The following is a 20878-nucleotide window of genomic DNA, read 5'->3' on the forward strand; positions in this document are numbered from 1 at the left end:
TCTTTAAAAAAAATTTTTTTTTTTTTTTTTTTTTTTTTTTTTTGGTACCAGGGATTGAACTCGGAAAAAATCCTAAGATTTTAACTGTGATTTTCAACACTGCAACTACAACAATATAGTAAGTCAGGAGAAATCAAATACAATACATCAATCTACAGTACAAATAAACCCAAGTGAGTTCAGTGCTTTCTGAATCTTACAATTCAAACAGCTTTATGTTTTTCTCTTTTTATACATTGCTAGCTTCACCAGATTTAGTAGCACTATAAATTCTACAGTCATTTAGCAAGTATATTTCCATTTGTGATTAAATTTTTCATTTTTAAAACGGAGACTTCGTTTTTCAAAATTCTGGCCTGCAGCAGAGTATTTATGTCACACACACACACACACACACACACACACACACACACACAGAGTGTTTTCTGAGTAAGCTTCAGATCATACTTGGTCTCACAAGCTTTTGGATGAGTCACTGGAAGGGGGTCACCAGTTTTTACCTGGTATGTCACCCATGGCACTTCTAATATTGAATCAGGCATTAACTTGGCTATTCTTATGAAAATATTGCCGCCTCTCTTCTTTCAGAACAGGTAAAAGTATATTTTCTCTTTCTAGTGAGGTGGAAGTAAATACATGCTACCATTCTAATATTTGTGGAATGGCTGTTTGAAAACCCTACAAGACATTTTCTACAAATGCCTCTGTTTCTTATTCCTAACAATTCCTAATTCCACAAAATGTCTCTGCCTGTGACCTAATGCTGACCCACAGTCTCTTCAGACAGATGTATTTGTTCTGCCTTCCACTGCCAGGGCAGGCAGTCCCTGCCTTTTGTTTGTTCACTCACTCAATACACGTATTCTTGCAACTAACACTTATCAAGTTAGTTCATGGGGTCCTGTGGGTAAAGCAGAGGGTGACATTCCATGATCTCAAGATCAGTGCAATCTTGAGGGATGCTTGTATGCCTGAGGCTTGAAGAAACAGAGAATCAGTGAAGGCTTTCCAGGGGAACTGCATTCTAAGGTACAAGTGACGAGGTTCCCTCTGGTTCACTATGATGTGAGCAGAAGAGATGACAGTGGAGGTGGTGAAAGGTTAAGCTGGAGAAGAACGCAGAGCCAAATCTCACGTGGATACAGTACTCTGCTAACGAGAGGATTTCCTTTTTGTGGTTTCAGTTATCTGTGCCCAATTGTGGTAAAAATATTAAATGAAAAATTCCAGAAATAAACAATTCATAAATTTTAAACCGTGTGCTACTCTGAGCAGCATGATGAAACCATGCTGTGCCCCATTTTGTCTTGCCTGGGATGTGAGTCCTCCTTGTTCAGTGTGTCCTTACCGTATATGTGACCTGGTTGTAGTCACTTCTCGCATGTCATCTTGGTTACCACTTTGATGGCCAAGATACCTTAATGCTTACGTTTAAGATAAACTTACTAAACCTCTGGGACTTAATAATAGTCCCAAAGTATCAGAGTAAACTGCTGTAATTATTCTAATTTATTAGTAATTATAAATAAACTTCTACTATTCCTAATTTATTAATTAAATATATCATAGGTATGGATGTCCATACTAAATAGCTTGTATAGGGTCTGGTACTATCCATGATTTCAGGCATTCACTGGGGTCTTGGAACGTATTTTCTGAGTCTTAGGGGGATTTAGATATGCTGTGCAAGATGTAGCTAAGACATGCTTAAAATTATGAAATCACAAGATTAGGTTTGCCTTTTAGAAATATTACTCCAGCCAAAAATGAGAGAATGAATTGGACAAGAACCAGCCTGCAAGAAAAAAAAGTGTGATTCAGTCATCTGGCAATAAAATACTTAGAAGATATGTGCTAAGAGTTAGGATTATCTTTTTAAAACATTTTTCAGTTTTCATTTGTATTTTATGGAAAAGTAAAAATTTCAGAACAAAACACTAAGAAGGTAATAATAGTTACGACACTACGTATCATTATGTTCAAATTAGTTACTCAGCACAAGACATAAAACCAAAAGATTCTTACAAAAAGGAACAGACAGGACAAATACTTTCTTTTCACTGATGTAAAATAAATAGTATAAATGAAACAAATCAGTATATATGGAGTTAGGATTGTCTGATCCAATAATTCATTACTGAAAGACTTCTAAAGAAATAAATCAAGGTAAAATTTTCTCTTCTCTTCTCTTCTCTTCTCTTCTCTTCTCTTCTCTTCTCTTCTCTTCTCTTCTCCTCTTCTTCCTCCTCCTCCTCCACCCTCCCTCTCCTTCCTTGTCGCTCTCTGTCCTCTCTCTGTCTCTCCTTCCCTCCCTCTCTTTCTTCTTGGAAAGGAACTAAAATCGTCAAGCATTTCCAGATTTCTAACTAGAATGATGGTGGTCACGTCTTTTATTAAGAAATAGAAGCCATGTAGGGGTAAAAAGTTGAGAAAGATGTAACACGTTCACCTTGAGACATGTGGAGATAGCAATAAAGGCTACCGGGAAGGAGCAGCTGAGGAGATGACCACAGAGGGTACCTAGACCACCTGGGTCCTCCTCACACTGCTGAGTCGACCTGAGGACGGCATGAGAAGCTCAAAGGGCTGCACAGGATTTGGGACTTTATTCATATTAGCACAATTCTTTAGAGGGCTAAAGTGCAGCATCTGTAAAATTTAACCGCCTCATTACTAGGAAATTCTATCTGTAGAAATATATCAAGAAGAAAGACAAATTTGTAGGTATATGAATAAAAATATACCTCCCAAGTATAAGTAGTCATAACAAAAATTGGATATGATCTAAGTGAGCAGCAGTCTCATACTGGTTAATTACTTACATTCAAACAACAGAATTCTATCCAGACTTTAGGAAAAAAGTAAGCTTTACGGAGCCTGGAATTGAGAAGCTGTCAAAATATTTTAGAGTGAATGCATATTTATATGTTTACATAAATACTAACATCGTATTTATATGTTTTACATAAATAGTAACAGCTATCAGTAAGCCTTTGCCCTGTGCCAGTAGAGTCGTAAATGCATGATATATAGATTAACTTATCAAATTTTGAAAACAATACTCTAGGGAGAAAGTGTTGCTACTTCACAAGGAATAGAGTAAGGTACAGCAACGTGAGGCGCTCTGGCTAATGGTGTAAAGCTAGGAGGTATGAGCGCCAGAATTTTAAATCCAGGTAGGGGATGAAGTCGACGAGTTGCCTGAGATGACAGTTTTTGTTTGTCCAGAATTAAGGCTGGAAAAATTAAATGGAGTGACAGAAAAGTCAAGAATATCAAATACGCATCACTTGAATTTGTGAACTAGGAATAAGAACTACTGCAAATTTAAATAATTTGACCCTCCTAGAAGAAATCTAGGAGGAAGAAATCTTTTAGCAAAGTATGCTAACCTGATTTGATAAGTTGTTTTTTTTTTTTAAAGAGGGTTGGAAAGGTAGGTTTCATCTATATTTGCTTCTTTATTCTTTGAAGTTGTATGCTCCAAGTAAGTCTTATCTTTGTATATAACTGAAAAAATAAAGAAGCAAGCTACATTACAAATTCATTAGGATCATATGTGATTGATCAAAAGTCTTCCCATCGACTTGCACTACATTAGTTCACTGATTTGCAAGCCTCAATTACACTCTGTACAGGATGGTCAAATCCTAAAGAGCTATTTGATTAAAAGCATTTATTTTGCTATTCCAAGCTACAGACAAGAGATATAGCTCATTTCTTCCTGAAGATGCTGTGTTGTGTACAAGGAGCTACTAATGTTTGCTAAAATAAGAACTAAACTTGGAGTTACAAGTGGCCAGTGGGGAACCATCTCACGGGAGGAAGAAAACACATCCCCAAGGAATCAAATTATAATCAACACAAAAAATTAAATTGTCATCTCCTTCAAAATGTCATACCATCAGGAATTGGACATGGTCCAAAAAAGGAAGAAAAAATATCAGGGCTTTTAAATTTCTATTTCCATTGTGCCTATGTGATTTCATTATACCAATTTAAAAAAATGTTATGACAGAAAGTGTTCTTTCTGAAGGGAAAAACAAAAGCTGTCTTTAAAAGCAAATGGGGAATGAATTTTAACTATTGCTCTGAAACTGATATTTTTAAATAGCTTAGCACTGGTATATTGGACATGAGTTCCAAAGAAACACAAATAAGCTACTTTAAAAATAAAAAGTATTGTGTTTATATTATATATATTATATCTTTCAAGAATTAATCACTTGGGCAGTTTTGCAATCTTGAATCAATAATAGAAAAAGCACACAGATATAGATTATATGGGCAACAAAAGACTAGGAGAGGATAGACCAATATGGAACCAGTAAATGTTATATTGCGGAGGAAGATTAGGAATGCTGTTAATGTCTTCCTACATTTCTTTATAGTCTTTTAGACACATTTTTTTTTGAAATTTGAAATGCATCAGTAAAATAAAGGATCAAACCCCTACTACTTAACATAAAAATGACAAAACCTGTGGATCCATACAAAATACTAAGCAGAATTAGGATCTCAGATTCCTAGTGGCTCTGTCATTGAGTGACAAGACAAATGTGTGTGAGAAATAGATTACATTTGAGACAGAAAGAGACCTAGATAGGGGAAATAATTTGCTCTCCATCCCCAATCAAATCACAGATATATGCATTTGAAACCTATACAATTTTTTTAATCAAAAGCCAGAAGAAAGTTTAGGTCTGAGCATGGAAGTGAAAGATGTCAAAGCAAGTATTTTTCTACTGAGCATCTTTGAATCTATGCTACAGTAGGCATAGAAAAGACTGAGAAAAGCTTCTGAATATTCTCCTAGGATATCTCAGTCTTATACCACTAACTAAAAAATCTTCATTTGGATTTTATCTCCATCAGGTTACATAGTAGTTAATGATTCCATCTGAAAAATTTATTTCAAAGGCAGCAGTATGAAGTTTTGGGTCTAGTTCTCCTGTTCTAGATTTATATCATGCCTGTTCTATTGTAGGCTACAGGCAGATTCTTTCTCTGATGTGATTTTCCCCCTTTTACAAGATTTATCTCCTATTAATAACAGAGAATGAGGAAATAATCTGCTTGTATTTCTTCTTACAATAAATATTAAAGAAATTTCTCAGTTCCAGAGTTTTTGCATTGTGAGTATATAATTACTGATCTCGTGGAAGGTAAGACTTGTTTAACTCTGTGTTACTGTTTGCTATGTTGTGAATTCTCGAGTTCCCCATAATGACCAAGGTGGTGATATTAGAAGGTAGGACCTTTATTTAGGAGGTATTTAGGTCACAAGGGTTTTGCCCTCTTAAATGAGATTAATATTCCTATAAGTAAGGATCCCTTCCACCATATGAGAAATAAGCCCTCACCACACATTCAATCTGCTACCATTTTTCTCTTTGATTTTACATCCTCCAGAATGATAAGCAATAAAATTCTGTTGTTCGTAAATGACCTAGCTAAAGTATGTCCTTACAGCAGCAGGAACAGATTAAAGCACTGTTTTATTCCCTGCATAAAATTCCCTCAAATTCTAGTACAGTCCACAATTTTTGTAGCTTTAGGTACAGTCTAAAATATTCTTACTGGTAGAATTTTAGTTCATGATCCTTAAGACTGACTTTGTTTTCCACTTCAGCTTGAAATTGTGGGGTAACTAATTTTGGTTATGGGATCTGGAGCAGGAGTGGTAGTGAGGTAACTAGGGTAATTGGTCAGCCAGACATTTAACACTGGAATCACTTGCTGGCATTAGATCTGAGGTTATTCCAATTTGGTGGGTTGCAAGGAATTAAAATACTCATAGGGAGTTAACAGTCCTCTCACTGACCTTTTTTTTCTTCTTTACAAAAACTTCAGGAAGCGCTTTATCTTAATGAAAAGGTAATGCTTTCAGGTCATGATTCTACTTAGTGAAAGTCCTGGCTGAATCTGATCTTCCTGATGAAATTAGCTATGTGCAAAGAGAGCAAAATATATATTACAGTGATAATTTCCCCTTTCTTTCAAACGATGCTGACTCTGTTTATATCCACAAGCTTTCACACATACTATCTAGGTATATCACAGACCTTCAGTACCACAGACGTTTGCTGTCACAAGTGAATTTTGGGGTATTACTAATATATCTTTTGAAATATAATATAAAAGTCTCAAATTTGTAGCAGGAAAATCTCTGCAGTATGTTTAATTTTAATTGTTTCCAAGATTCAAATTATTGCAGAGCAAAAGTCTTACAGCTTTTTTTTCATATTTCATTTCATTCTGTAACTGTCTAATGAGTATGTTTTAGAATCTCTACACAAAAATTGCCAGGGAGTCAGACTACTTCTCCTCTGTACTTCAGCAAATATTTTTTCCCCAAAGACTTTCTTTCCTCCTGATATACACCAATTGAGGTTCTGTATGGTTTGCAAGAAAAACTCATCTGTGTACCTGGTATCATATGTAACTAGATATCCTCCCAAAGCCTCAGGTGCTCATAGGTGGGGCTTTTGGGAGGTGGCTGAATCATATGTGTGTGTGATAATGGGATTAAGGGTCTGCCTTACTGGATTAATCTACTAACAGGGTTAGCATAGCTCTGGGTGTAGTCAAATTGATATATAGAAGAGGGAAGCCCCACCTTGGTTGTGAGTGGCATCAAGCAACAGACTTGTAGCTTGGATGAAATATAAAGGGACAGAAAGAAAGCAAGCTCACTGCTTGTTCCCTCCTGCCTGCACTGCCATGGACTGTTTTTCTTCTTTCATGCTACCCTTCCTTGAAGCCAGCCAATTATGAACTGAATCCTTTATAAACTGTGATCTGAAGTGAACCTTTCCTCCTTTAAATTTGTGTGTCAGCACATGTGTAAATACCGAATAGTTTCTCTGGTGTGAAAAACTATAATAGTACATAAGATCCTAATGAGACAATTGACAATGTGAAATAGGAAGAAAGGGGCTAAAGGTGTAGGGAAAGTGGGAAGGGTAGGGGAAAGGTAATAAGGGAAAAGGAAAAAATAGGAGAAAATGAAAAAATGGAAATAAAGTGTTTTCAAACAGGGAGGGGAGGAGGGGGTGAAGGGAGGGCAGGGACAAGGGGAAAAAATGAGAACCAAGACCTGTCATGTAAAGGTACAAGATCCCAATAATGGATGTAACTGTACTGTATACCTAAAATGTACCAATAAACTCAATTTAAAAAATAGATAAATAAATTTGTGTGTCAGTTATTTTCTCTCAGCAACACAAAAAGTAACTAAGGCAGTACCTATTCCTGTTTTTAATTTTCACACAATGCACCTGTTTTCCCACAGCAGTATGGATGAACATTAGACTGACTGGAAAGCTTTTAAAACATGAATGCCTGGGCTGCCTTCCCGAAGACCATGATATGATTTATCTGGGGTTATTCTATGTCATGAGTGAAATGACTTAAAGCTCTACAGGTGATTCTGATCTGCAATGTTGATAACCTCTGCTTTACTGTATGTATTTTTGATCACACTATATTTTGAGGTTTTTTTTTTTTAACTTTCCTCATGGATTTTCTAGCACTTGTTTTCAGAGACTATTCATATCCACCCGATTCATATGTGAATTCCAATGTCTATGAAACTTGATCTATAGACTACTGGTATACAAGTGCTCTGTGAGCCACTGTGGAAGATCCAGATTTCAAAATCATCATCTCTTACTCACAAGAAAACCACCAATTATGAAAATGTGAGATAAGAAAAAAAGTCACCATTATTGAAATCTACTAAGGCTACTATGGAAATCAAAAATTAAGGGAGAAAGGCAAGCTATCTTAAGAAGTAAGGAAGGTTTAATGATGATCATGGAATTAGGAGATACCACTTGTAAAATTTTGAGTAGAATTGTAGAGATGGTTTTGACAGAAAAAAGGAAAATGTTAGGGACATGAGGAGACAGGAGAATTTCTCATGAAACAAAACAGAGCGAAGAAAGGCCTAGTGGAGGAAATGTGTTAGGAAATGCTTCTATAGATGGCGTGTAAGAAGGAACTACCGGAGAAGTGGATAATGAAGGCAGAGAGCTGAGAAATCACAGACGCTTTGAATGTTTGGTAGATAAGCACAGACTCCTTCAAAATTTCTGAATAAAGGAATAATACACTCAGATATTTGTGCTTTTAAAAGATCAGTCTTCTTGACTAGCTTGTTTTTTTTTAAAGTACATTTGTACACGATCTGACTTGCATTATAGAGTAAGTACTACAAGAAAGATTTTTTAGATGCTAAATAAACTTTTTCATTATGTGGTAAATGTATTCATCAAGAACTAGAGCACTAAGGAACAGAAATATAAATTATCATCTATTTTCAGATGATAATGTATTTCTTTGCTCAGCTGAGAAGAAAATAAATGAAGATTAAATAGAATAGTGACGGTGCTAGTTTCCCAAAAATGTGGCCTAAAATACTTTATTTTTTGGGGGGAGCAATATTTCAAAAGAAAGAAGAGACAAAGAAAAATTCTTTCACTTAAGGTGATTTTCTTTATTGAAAATTGAATTATTTACTTCAAAATCCAAGACAATAACTTCATAGTCAGATTTACTTCTCTATATTGGCTTTGACTGAGAAATGCAAATTTTGTTGCTTAAAGTATCTGTGGAAAAAAATATTAGCATGGTGTAATACTTGTTTGGAAATTAAGTCTTTCGTTAGGGCAGCTCTTAATGGACAGGCCAATATGAAATTCACCTCTATGTTGCCTCATACATATTTGACCTATGTACTTCCTGATGGAGCCACGTTAAATTAATTTTAAAATATTTTATTGCATTTTACAAATAATAAAAAAGCACTTGCACATATAACACATAATAAAAAACTGCAATCACTATTCACAAGCACAAGTTACACTTTTCTCTTACTTTTAACTTAAATTTAATCCTAGATCTGTGAGTGTGGGTGTGTTTCTATGTAATTTCACAGTGAGGAGTGAAAAGAGTGGAATTCAGATATTTACACAGACATTAAACCTTAAGAAACATTACTCAGGGTACAATTACACAACTCAACATTTATCTTTGCCAATAGTATATCATGATATTTTATAAAATTGTATAGTTTTGTTCCATGTCTCATCTAAAATACTAATACCTTATGTTCAATTCTAGGTGCCCTGTGTATAGAGATTTTAGTCTTTTAATTATATTATCGATTTTAAAATTTGATTGAAAAACAAAACAAAAATAAATGAATTCTCAAGGCTCAGACTTCCAGTTCCAGACAAGACAGAATAAACGTAATCTATTTTACTTGTGCTAATCACAATAAAACACTCTACACTAACCAAAGAAGTCATGTCAAAAGACTCCAAGAGACGAAGGAAGCGGGTAGGTTGGCCAGGGGCCTGATCACTTATGAATCCCTGTGATAACAAGGTCCATGTTTGTTTGCTGTCTTGCTTCCTGTATGCCCCAATGTGGCTTCCAAAGAAGCCTTCACTGCAGCGAAATGTCAACATCAACAACAGCAACACAGCACCCAAAACCATGCGTGATGGTACAAGCTTGTAACCCCTGCACACTGTGAGGCTGAACCTGGAGGACTGTGAGTTCAAGCCCAGCCTAGGTAATGCTTAAACATAATAATAACAAAAGCGCTGATGATGTGGCTCAGTACAGAGCCCCTGAGTTCACTCCTAGATAACACACACACACACACACACACACACACACACATACTCAAAAACAAAAAACACTGGGAAAAGATGATAAAATTTAGCCTACATCTTTTAATCAAATCTACTTGTTCTGGGAGTGAGGACTGCAAAAAATTCATGTCCCTCCTTACTAACGTAAAATACAAAAGAATGTCGGTGAGAAACATTTGTCCTGAGTAGCGAAATGTTTGTTTTCCATGATCTTCTGCTTCCATTCTCACTTCACTAGAGGAAAAAAAAATTCTCCCTGGTGGTGTCTGTGGTTTGAATGGTTTGTGATTCCCATGAAGTAAACTGGAGATTCATCTTCCCGGGAATTTTGAGTTTGGAACTCTGATTTTACTCACCACTGCAGTAAGGCAACAGAAACATTTTCTAGAGTAGAAAAGCGTGGGGGAAAGGTATGACTATTAAGAACTGGCCTGAGAGTTTCTTTGTGAAGATGGAACAGTTCTATGTGATGATTATGATAATGACAATCTACACCTGCATTACCATTTCATAGAAATGCAAACCACAGGAACAAAAAGTAGAGAGAAATACAAATAAGAACTGTAGTCGAGTTAATAGCATTGTGCCAAATTCAATACTTTAAGAAAAAGAGAAAGAAAATCAATATATATGTAATTTATATAATAGCATGTCAATTATTCAATTCTGACTTACTTTAAATGTTTTCCTCATGAACGTCTGGGCACCAAAAAAGCAAATGTTATATGTGACAAATATGATCAAACTTTAAGAAGTTCTGCTTTCCCTGCTCAGACAGATTTTCTAATGCTATTACTAAACTACCTATGAATAAGAATGACTCTTTTCTGCCTCTCAAAATTTGAGCTCTTAATCTAGAAAGAGTAACTATTTGAAAATGGAAGTTATTCTGCACAGCTGGATAATGTTCATTATGGTTGGCATTGAGAGTAGTTATAGCCAGAGAATAGCACAGGGTAAGGCCATCTGGACAAGGCATGGAGTGGGGGTAAAGTATGGATGTAAAAGCCGTATAAGGCAATAGACATAAGTGCTAAAAACTACAATCTGAGGAAGGATGTAATAGAATTATAAATGGCAATAATGCTTGGTTTTTGTGCCATCCCTTTCCTTAAAGAATAGAGAGTTTTGTCATCACTGCCTTGACTGTGTTACGTAGGGATGTCTCTTTTACAAATGGCACAGCTAAAAGATGCCTCAGGCCACAATGGAGATCACTAGTAGGGTCAGAGTTATAAAATAGGACCAATGTTTTGTATGAAGTGTCTGTCTTCATAGTTAAATTAGATGAAGTCAAGAGGCTAAACTCTGAACACTATTCTTGAGTGAGCAATAGCTGCTTCTAGAATATCACCTCTTTGTAGCATGGCTTTCAGCACAATTCTCTGCCAGCACAGAACTACTCAATAAGCACACTATTTAGGGATTTCCTTTACTTTTAATTTTTTCTCAAGTAGTTCAGAGAAATTCAAGAACCCTAAGTTACCTAATGGCTTAGAAATAACAAGAGCCATTCATTATGCTGGACCAAGGTTCTTTATCCTAATCTTGTCTACAGATTCATTAAAAAGGGAGGATAGTATCTTTCAGGGAATATGCTTTTCCATTCTGTCTTTACTTACTTTCTTCTCTCTGTTTCAAATCTATGGAGCAGTTTCCGAAGACCACCATTCTTAAATCCCTGAAAATGGGCTGCTGGGGCTCCCACTGTGATGACATCATACAGAGCATCTGGAAGAGGAACAGACAAGGACATGAAGCCTTCTCAGACATCAACTGCATGCTGTTTGCACTCAAGCACACATACTGTGGGAAGTTGGAGAAATTATTCTGTTTAAATTGGTAGGAATAAGTATGAAGTCTTGTCTCTAGGGGGTAAGAGGAGCTAATCAATCTTCCTAAAAGCCACCTGGGTACCTAAACAAGTTATAACATTTTCCTGATTTATGAGTACATCTTAATTATATGCTACAGTGTAGAACAATATGTTTTCTCAGTCCTCTCTCTACTTACTGAGATAACATGTTAATTGGTCTTTTGTGTATTTTACTTTATTGAGTTTTGCATCATTTAATTTGCAATCATATTGAAATTCAACAATAATGAACAATCCTTCAATCACATTTTATAGAGAGAAGATTCAAAGTAATGCAATTTGGCTCAAGGGCAGAACAATACTAGGGCATTTAAAAAAATCTATACAAGTCATTTCCTACTTCTGTATGTCTTACACAATTTCAAATGCATACTTCTGCAATTTCCTCACAGGATATGGGAAAAATACACAAAATATCTCTTAATTTATCTTGCAGTCAAATACTTTGTTTTTGTAATACAGCATCCATACATTTAAATTGAAACACAATCCTTTGATCTTTAAAGCCATCAGGTTTCATATATATTAACTGTATGATTCAAAATATGTCATCATTTTTACATTCTAATGAAAAGTATCCCCATAAGGATGAAGACAGAGTGAATGCCCTCTTGTTAAACTATGTTTTATTTGAGAAGCCTAATTTCATAGTAGATCCTTTTCAAATTGATATACCGATTGTTTTTCTGAAACTCATTTTTCCAAGAAAACATGAATTATTTTGTAAGCCGCAGGTAAACACCAAATTTTTTTCAGAGTTTTTCAATCCAGATATATCTGAATGATCTTTGCTAAAGAAAAACATAAAAAACCAAAACAACAATAAAATATATCTTTGAATGAATAACTTCACTAACACTCCAAATCTCAAGTTCAGAAGAAATACAATACTACTTTGCAAATCAACCTACAATATGGCATATGGTAAAAAAATTAATTAATGGATCTCTATGATAGTAATCTTTTCCCATTTAAAAATCACTAATAAACTAGGAATCACATTTTTAAAAGACAGTAGAACACTAGATTTACAAGAAATTTATTTTTTAATTTTTTTCATTGAGTTTATTGGCACATTTTAGTTATACAGTACAGTTACATTCATCATTGGAATCTTGTACCTTTACATGACAGGTCTTGGTTCTCATTTTTTCCCCATACTCCTGCCCTCCCTTTACCCACTCCTCCCTTCTCCATTTACAAAAACTCTATTTCCATTTTAAGTATTTCCCAATCCACAGCAATTCAGCCTACAGCTAAGGAAAGTGTTTCAGAATGACTCTGGGTATATGTAGATTGTAGAAGTGTACCTGCTCTATTTCATGCAGAGGGACATGGCTAGCTCAGTCATGAGGTCACTCCAAAGTTACACAGATAAATTCTAGTCTATCTTGATGCATCCCATAAAAAGCCTGAGCAGTTCACCACTTTCCACTTTCTCTGTAGCTCCCAAGGCTTTACACCTCTGTTCCTCTGACTTCTCACCAACAAGGGAGAGCCAGTGTGCCTGAGGTTTTAAATCAGTAGCTGAAACCTGAACCCCTTGGCCTGGATCCAAGCTCTGCCACTTACAAGTTGTGTGATCAGAAGATTATTTAACTTCTCTATGTCTCAGGGAGCTACAAAAACTAGAGTTGAAAATACGGGAGTTAAAAGTGATCATTACTCAGTAAATATCTATAATTATTTTCTCTATACAAAGTAAGCTCACCAAAGAAAGGTGATTTTTAACTTTAACTCATTTCCCCATCCAGATAGACATTTCCATTTGAAAGGGAAGATGATACTGAGGTTCATTCTTCTGAATACAGTCAGCTGTTAGGTTAATGCAAAGTAAATGCAAAATAACAAATCATCAAGCATTGCAAATGATCGGCAGTATTTTTGTCAAAACTCAGGTAACCAAAAACACTAAAAGTATACAAGAGTGACCAAAATCACTATTTCATCTTAAGAAGAAAAGAAATGTTGATATTTTATCAGGGATGAAACTTCAGGATACTACACTGAGTAAAAGAAGCTTGTCAGAGAAAGGTAAATACATACTCCATTTATTGTGCATGAGGCAATATAAAACAGTCAGACTCACAGAATCAGAGAGTATCATGGTGCCAGTCAAGGGGAAGTAGGAAATAGAAAGTTCCTTAAAAGGTCATAAAGTTTTAGTTCTGGGAGATGAACAAATTCTACAGAACTGTTTTACAACAATATTTATTGCATACTCAAAGTTTTGTTAAGATGGTAAATCTTAGGCTAAGCCTTAAGACAGTACAACAATACCAAAACCAAAAGGGACATTAAGGACACTGTCAGAGGTGACAGATCTATTACCATGATTGTGGTCATGATCGCATGTCTGTATAGCTATATCCAAATTTATCAAATGTACATATCAAATATATGCCATTCTTGTTGGTCAATTTATACAGTGTTATGGCTTGTATCTGGACACCCCACACAAATACACCAAAGTCTCATGTGGTCATAGGTGGGGCTTTTTGGAGGTGCCTGGGTCTAGAGCATGTGATGCTGGGATCAAAAATGTGATGCTGGGATTAATTCATGGTGCAATTCTGGGACTCAGGGCAAGTACCTTGGATAAAATACAGGAAAAAGAAAGAGGGCTGTAGTTGTTCCCTGCCTGCTGCTTGTCACTTGTTGCTTGCTGCCTTTTGCCTGCCCTGCTTCACCATGAACTGTTTCTCCTCTGTGATGCCCCTGTGCCATGCCACCTTATTTTGGAGCCAGCCAACTATGAACTGAAACTGTAAGATAAATAATTTTTTCCTCTTTAGCATTGGGTGTTGGGTATTTTGTCTCAGCAGCAAGAAAAGTAACTAAGATATATTAAGAGACATGATAAGTTAAGAGATAAAGCTGAAAGCTGAATATATATATATATACATATATATACATATATATGTATATATATGCATATATATATATATATATATATATAATATATCTATCTATGAATATATATATATATACATATATATACATATATATGTATATATATGCATATATATATATATATATATATATATAATCTATCTATCTATCCATCTATCTATCTATAAATCCCTCTCAATTCAAGCTAAATGCATCTTTAATTCAGTTCCAGAGACAACGGTCTATCTCCTCTCCCTGGGACTTAAAGAAGCCTGTGACCTCTCTAGCACCACACAACAAAAAGGAAAAGATGAAGAAGGGAAACTTGATTAGAAAGAAACATAACTCTTCACTGGTGGAGGTTTAAAGTACTTAATTTTGCAAAATTTGCTGACATTTGTTTACAAATATGTTGCTGGGATTCCTTGCAGTGCCTTGTAAGGAGAACATGCAAATGAGATAGTAAATCTATCTCTCCAAATTATCCATTTCCAAAGCTACTTTCTAGGAACAGAAACTTTCTCTTCATCTATCTTCCTAGAATCTACCTCCCTATGAAGTAGCCAAGGGACTCCTACTGCAGGTAAGTGAAGAGAAAGAACTTGCTTGAATCATATTAACTGATAATAAAAGCTGATCATTTTTATATCCAAAGGAAGTAGTTTGCGTTTCTTAAATCACCTGTGAATATAACTCTTAAAGTTATTAACAAGCTTTCTGTAAGTTCTGGTCTGACTTTCTTCTTTTCTGTTTTCTATTGATTAACTTATCCCTTATTAGTTTTGATGTATGGTCATTTCACTAAGGCCTGTAGAAATAAATCCCCATTGCTAGCCGGTTCTGGTTTCCTTAAAATTAAATAATTCAGCGTGTAACCATTTCATAGTGTCAATCCGCCTATTACACATGACTTCTTTTCTTGTCCCCAACCAGCTCTTCCTCCCTTGCTCCTCGTAGCCAGTGCAGCAACATTAAGCCTCCCAGGGTGGTCTCAGAATCACCTGTAATTCTTCCCTTTCCCTCGTCACTATATATCATCATAAATTTGAAATATTGATAAAAGGATATTCAGATACCTCAATACCATATCCAGTACATAAATAATCAGACTCCAATTTGTGCTTGCCTCCATCCTCCAGTATTTTCATAAGCTCCAAAAAAGTAGAAATGATAATCATGCTCAAGGGTATATCCTTTGTGCTTGGCACATAGGAATAGTCATCATTTATTGCATTACTAACTATTGTCTGGCTGCAATGAAATTTTTATATCTTTTGAATATTACTTTGAAATGTGTACATTTTGCCCTTGTATTGGGGAGGTTGGTTCTGTGTTCACTTCCTTCCCATTTCTTTATGGGTCACCGAAATTCCACTCTTTCATAATCAAACTCAGTTTCTTCCATCTCCTTGAATCCTTCCTGAATATTTTAGCAAGAAATAACATTTTCCTTTCTCCCTTTTTCCCTCCGCCTACCATCCCGCTTTTTCTTTCACTGGAGACCAAACTGAGGAATTTGCACAGTGGCGGGACACCTGCCTTGCAAGCAAGCACAAGGTCCTGAGTCCCATCCTGGTACCGCAAACAACAAAAACAGCAAAAAGAGCAACAACAATAAAATTTGTTTGCATAGAAACCCTAGATACTTATTTCTGCAGTGGAGATTTTTCAGGGATGACATCACAAAGGAGACTAAACACCTACCAATTTGTGATTTCAGAAGCCAAACAAAAACTTGTAATTCACAAAATCAAGATGACTAAACTGAACTGCATTTTGTTTTCCTGCTCTTTACTCATCACAATCTAAAGACCCATTGAACACGTGCTACTTTTGGTAAAATTTTTAAAGTCGGACCCCAAAATTTATTATTAAATTTGATTTAATTCTTATGTATCAGGCCTAAAAGTGTACCACAATACCTCTCAAAAATGAACACACTTAAGTTATAAAGCAAAAAATTTTGATCTATGACTGGGTATCAATTCTGTTTTTACACAATCCTTATTTTTTTCTAACTTTGATTCTTAAATTGATTCTCATTTCTTTCATCTTCTTTTTTGTTTTCTTTAATTTTTCTATTTCAAAAAAATTCTGCAGTTCTGTCATACCCACATACCTTGTCCTTCTGTCCACACATCTTTCTGATCTTCCCTCAGCTACCTTCCTCTTGTTTCCTGCTGGATTCCACTGTCTCGGAGGGCAGTTGTCTCATTTATCATCCCTGGAAATATTCATAATTTGCCAATGTCTTTTGCAATCTATTTCCCTATTTTAGAATCATTCTCACTTTTTCCACTACAAATCCACCATGTGGGCAAACTTACTGCATGTGACTGTTAGAAGAGGGAGTGATAAATTTTGAAGGAAGAGGATTTTCTTTGACCTAAATTATACCCACGAGTCATATTCCTAATTTAAGATAATTAATGGAAAGACAGTCTGCACATGCTATTAAGATGTCAGAATATAAATAGCACAACTAGTAACATGCCTTTAATTCTGCTGCAATTCACAATCTCTCCAGAGGCTCTTCCCATTCCTAAGACTGAATTTCTCCTTTTCAATTTTCCCTTCTTCACACCTGCAAATCTTGTACCTAGGTCTTGTAAGTTCCAACTCATTTCTCTGTGTAATCTGTCAAGCAGCAAATACTTCTTCCTTTGTGCTATATTAGTCCTAGATCCATGTGTTTATCATAACATTAATTGGTTCCTAAACTGCATAAAATCATTGTAATTATTTTTGTCTCTAGGTTTTAAACAATTTAATTATAGGTTTCATGCACTCAATGTTGTCTTCTCAGAAACATAGATTGCTGTAATATTCACATTACAGGTATTTAAAAGAGTCAATGAATAAATAAATATAAATATTTTAAGACTCAATATAAGTTATCTTGTTTGTCTTAAACTATACAGTGAAGTATTATTCCTAATAGAATAAAAGGTTTATGCCTATTTTTTAGAAATCTTATTAGAAATTGCCAAAGTAGACATATAGTAAAATACAACTAACTACATATACAGAAAGATAACTAGAACCTGATAGGAAAAAGATCATATAACTAAATCATTTCCACAGCATTTGAATTAGACATTCATATGCCATTTAAAACCAGAGGAAACAGAAAATTCTTTCAAAAAATCTTCATCATCATTTGAATCCTTTAAAACATTTTTTGTTTGGGGGATAATTTTAGAGTTCCAGGAAAATTGAAAAACCCAAGTAGAGTTTCTACATGAGGTTCGCTTGGTGTTAATAACTTTTATAACCAAAAATATATTATCAAAACTATGATATTAATCTTGCACTATACTACTAAAGAAGACGATATAGTTGGGTTAATTTTTCTACTACCATTCCTTTCTCTTTTAGAATTCCCATTTACTTAGTTGCCAAGTCCTCTCCTGCAAACTGGGACGGGTGCATGACCTTGACATTTTCAAAGCGTACAGGTCAATTATTTCACAGAATGTTCCTTTGTTTGGATGCTTTCTTATATTTTTTCATGACTGGACTGAGATTCTTCAGTACTGGGCAGGTTCCTAAATGAGAGCATCGTACCGGCGTGCTCATTAAATTGGCATGCGTCACTCTGAGCTGAAACTTAATGCATTGAAATGGCTGCCACTCCAATAGCTGATTCTCCTCTACAGAGTTCCTCAATGGTTGGGGGACCTATTGTTTTACTGCAAATATAATATTTCCTCTTAAATTTCATCTGTTAATGTTAGCATTCACTGATGTCTTGCCCATGGCGATTATTACTGTTATATTTGAATTTTTTTATGGTTTTCTCATTTTCCCACATGTATTAATTGGAAATCTTCTGAGGGAAATAATTGACTTTTGTCCTATATTCATGTATTCTTACGTCATGTATTAGTAACAGCAGAGACTGCTATAGTTTGCATGGCGAATGTCCCTCCAAGCGCCATCTGTTAAAAGCTTGGTCCTCAGGGTGGTATTATTGAGAGGTGGGGGACATTTGAGAGATAGGCCCTAGTAGGAAGCTGTAGGTCAGTGGAGGCCTTCGAAGGGGACTGTGATACTGTGATCTCGTAATTGCTTTGCCCTTCCCTTTCTTACTTCTCAGCCATGGGTTGGGCTGTTTTGCTCTGCCGCACATTCCCACCATGAGGTGCTGTCTCGCCACGGTTCCAAACCAACAGGGCCACCTGCTCATGGACGGGAAGCCCCCAAAGTGTGAGCCAAAATAACTTTGCTCTTTGTAAGGTGATAATCTCAGGTACCTGTTACTAAAACAGAAAGGTGACTCACACCTGGATTCATGGGCGTTTATGATTCAGTGCTGTCTAGTGCCCTTCAAGTTGGTTCTAATGTCCTTTATATACTTTATGTCACCAAAAGCTCTGCTTAGCTGTGGGATCAATAAACTTTTCAAGGAACTCTGAACTTTTAATTGGGAAAACATTAAGAAACGAAGCCCTGAGGGTTGTTAGTTAAACTCAGTGACACTGGGCATCCCTTTCAGTGACTAGAGTGAGGAAATTATGCACATTTACTAATGCAAACACACATCATTGTTTACCCTTCTATCTACTCTGGCAAGAGAAACAAAAATGCAAGCTCATATTCATATACCTGACTTCAATCCAAAATCACAAGATTCACTATAGCTTTTCCTTTTATTTATTTGTAACCTCTTTCTCAGGCATTAAGGACTTTGGACTCTTATTATCAACATATTTACATATTTGGTCAAACATCCTATACAAATGAAATAACTTTATTGTTTATCCTATAAGAAAAAAATTAACAAAAATGGCACCAGGTTTGTATTCTTCATTTATTTAATCTTTTTCAGAATTTAATTTGGTTGGCTCTTTTTCCAATCTTCTCTTTAACTATCATTTGCCATCATATTAACAATACAAAAATAAAAAAAAATAAAAAGGTGAGGGAGATGAAATTATAGGGCACAATTATATACCTAAAAAGCAGCAAAACGATCAGTATTTGAAAAAATGAGGTCATTATATGTTCTGAAGCAAAGTTGCTGAAGCAAAGTTCCTGAAACTTTGTTCACTTCAAACTTCGTGAAATAAATTTCAGAATATATAGCACCTTATCTAAATTCCCAAATGGCATTTCTCTCATTTCCCTACCTCCCAACGTAAAAGTATTTCATTGATACCAAGAAATCTTTTCTACAGACACAGACTGTGTCTGGATATCAAAGAACACATGTCCCTCTTGTGGCTTTCATTTTCCTGTATCACAGTTAGATTCTGTCCATCTATAACTGAGCCACCCCTCTACAAGCTAGGATTGATCTTTGTGCGCGTATTTTGTAGAAGTTCAAAGAGTTTGAGTTTAAGTAGCTTCTGTATATTTCAGGTCTTCCAGAAATCACTTTGAACACTTTGAAATCACTTCTACATTTTTAACTTTGATAGCCAAAGAGTGACTCCAAAGGAAACAACTGGAAAGTAGCTACTGAATGCTCTTAATAATTACATGAATTTAAACCAAAGGAAACAGCTTCATTCTCTAGCTATGGATCTATCCACTTTGTCACAGGATCTGCAATAAGAACACACTGTGTATATTTTTATAATAATTAACATCAAAACAGACAGTTTGTCACATTTAAAACAGATCACTATTGGCTGGAGGTGTGGGTTTCTGAAGCCTGAATACAGGACCTAGCAAATGCTAGGAAAATGTTCTTTCAGCTCCAGCTCTAATATTTTTTTTCAAAACTCAAAACTTTATAGAGAAGTAACAAGGTGATTATCTTAGGAAGTCAATATTTTGTAATTGTCACTTATAATTTTAGTTACTAATATCTAAAAGTTGGAATAGTTAGGTTCATATCTTTGGCTCCTTCAGGCTTTAATTTCATTGGCATTTACTACAACAATAGTAGACAGGTCTATTTTCTAGTTTCTTTAGTTAATGAAAAATGGTACACATTAAGAGTACCACATCCATTTTTAACTAGGCAGCTGTACTCCTTTAATCTTAACTGTCTCTGGACCCCTAATTGAATCACAAGAGAAACTCAACCAAAAGACCTGAGTCTCTCCCCCATACTCTACCTGTCCCTCACAGATGCTGTGTCAAACACTGATCATCCGACCATGTTTATATAACAGAATGGGATTACACTGTGAAATCATGCTTATATAGCTAATGTGCACTGACCACACAGATTTAAAATCAGTTGTCCATTAATAATGCAAAGTTCCATAAAAGTTTCCATTTTATAAATTACAGACAAATCTATTACATAGTTACTTAAAAAGTAAATAATTACTAGGTGTAAACTGTCACTAAACTATTACTTCTCCAGTGATTGGAAAAAAAGCTTTAATTTGAATTCATTAGATCTCACAGCAAAATATAATACTTTGCTATTGTATATCTACAACATATAAAGTAATTAAAATAGGATGTTATAATACAAGAATCCGTG

The 20878-nt window shown here is 35.3% G+C and overlaps 1 protein-coding gene across 4 annotated transcripts in view; it reads right to left on the minus strand.

The window, feature by feature from the left end:
- Inpp4b (inositol polyphosphate-4-phosphatase type II B) overlaps positions 1-20878 on the minus strand; it is a 943087-nt gene that overhangs the window by 138751 nt on the left and 783458 nt on the right. For all 4 annotated transcript variants that reach the window (XM_010639876.2, XM_019209903.2, XM_010639877.2 and 1 more), the window contains one exon: positions 11288-11396. In XM_010639876.2, the coding sequence (XP_010638178.1) occupies positions 11288-11396 (109 nt within the window). The remainder of the gene's footprint in view (positions 1-11287; positions 11397-20878) is intronic.

The sequence above is a fragment of the Fukomys damarensis genome, unplaced genomic scaffold (assembly GCF_012274545.1).
Source record: "Fukomys damarensis isolate Sample0158 unplaced genomic scaffold, DMR_v1.0_HiC HiC_scaffold_38, whole genome shotgun sequence".
In the NCBI taxonomy this organism is placed as follows: domain Eukaryota; kingdom Metazoa; phylum Chordata; class Mammalia; order Rodentia; family Bathyergidae; genus Fukomys; species Fukomys damarensis.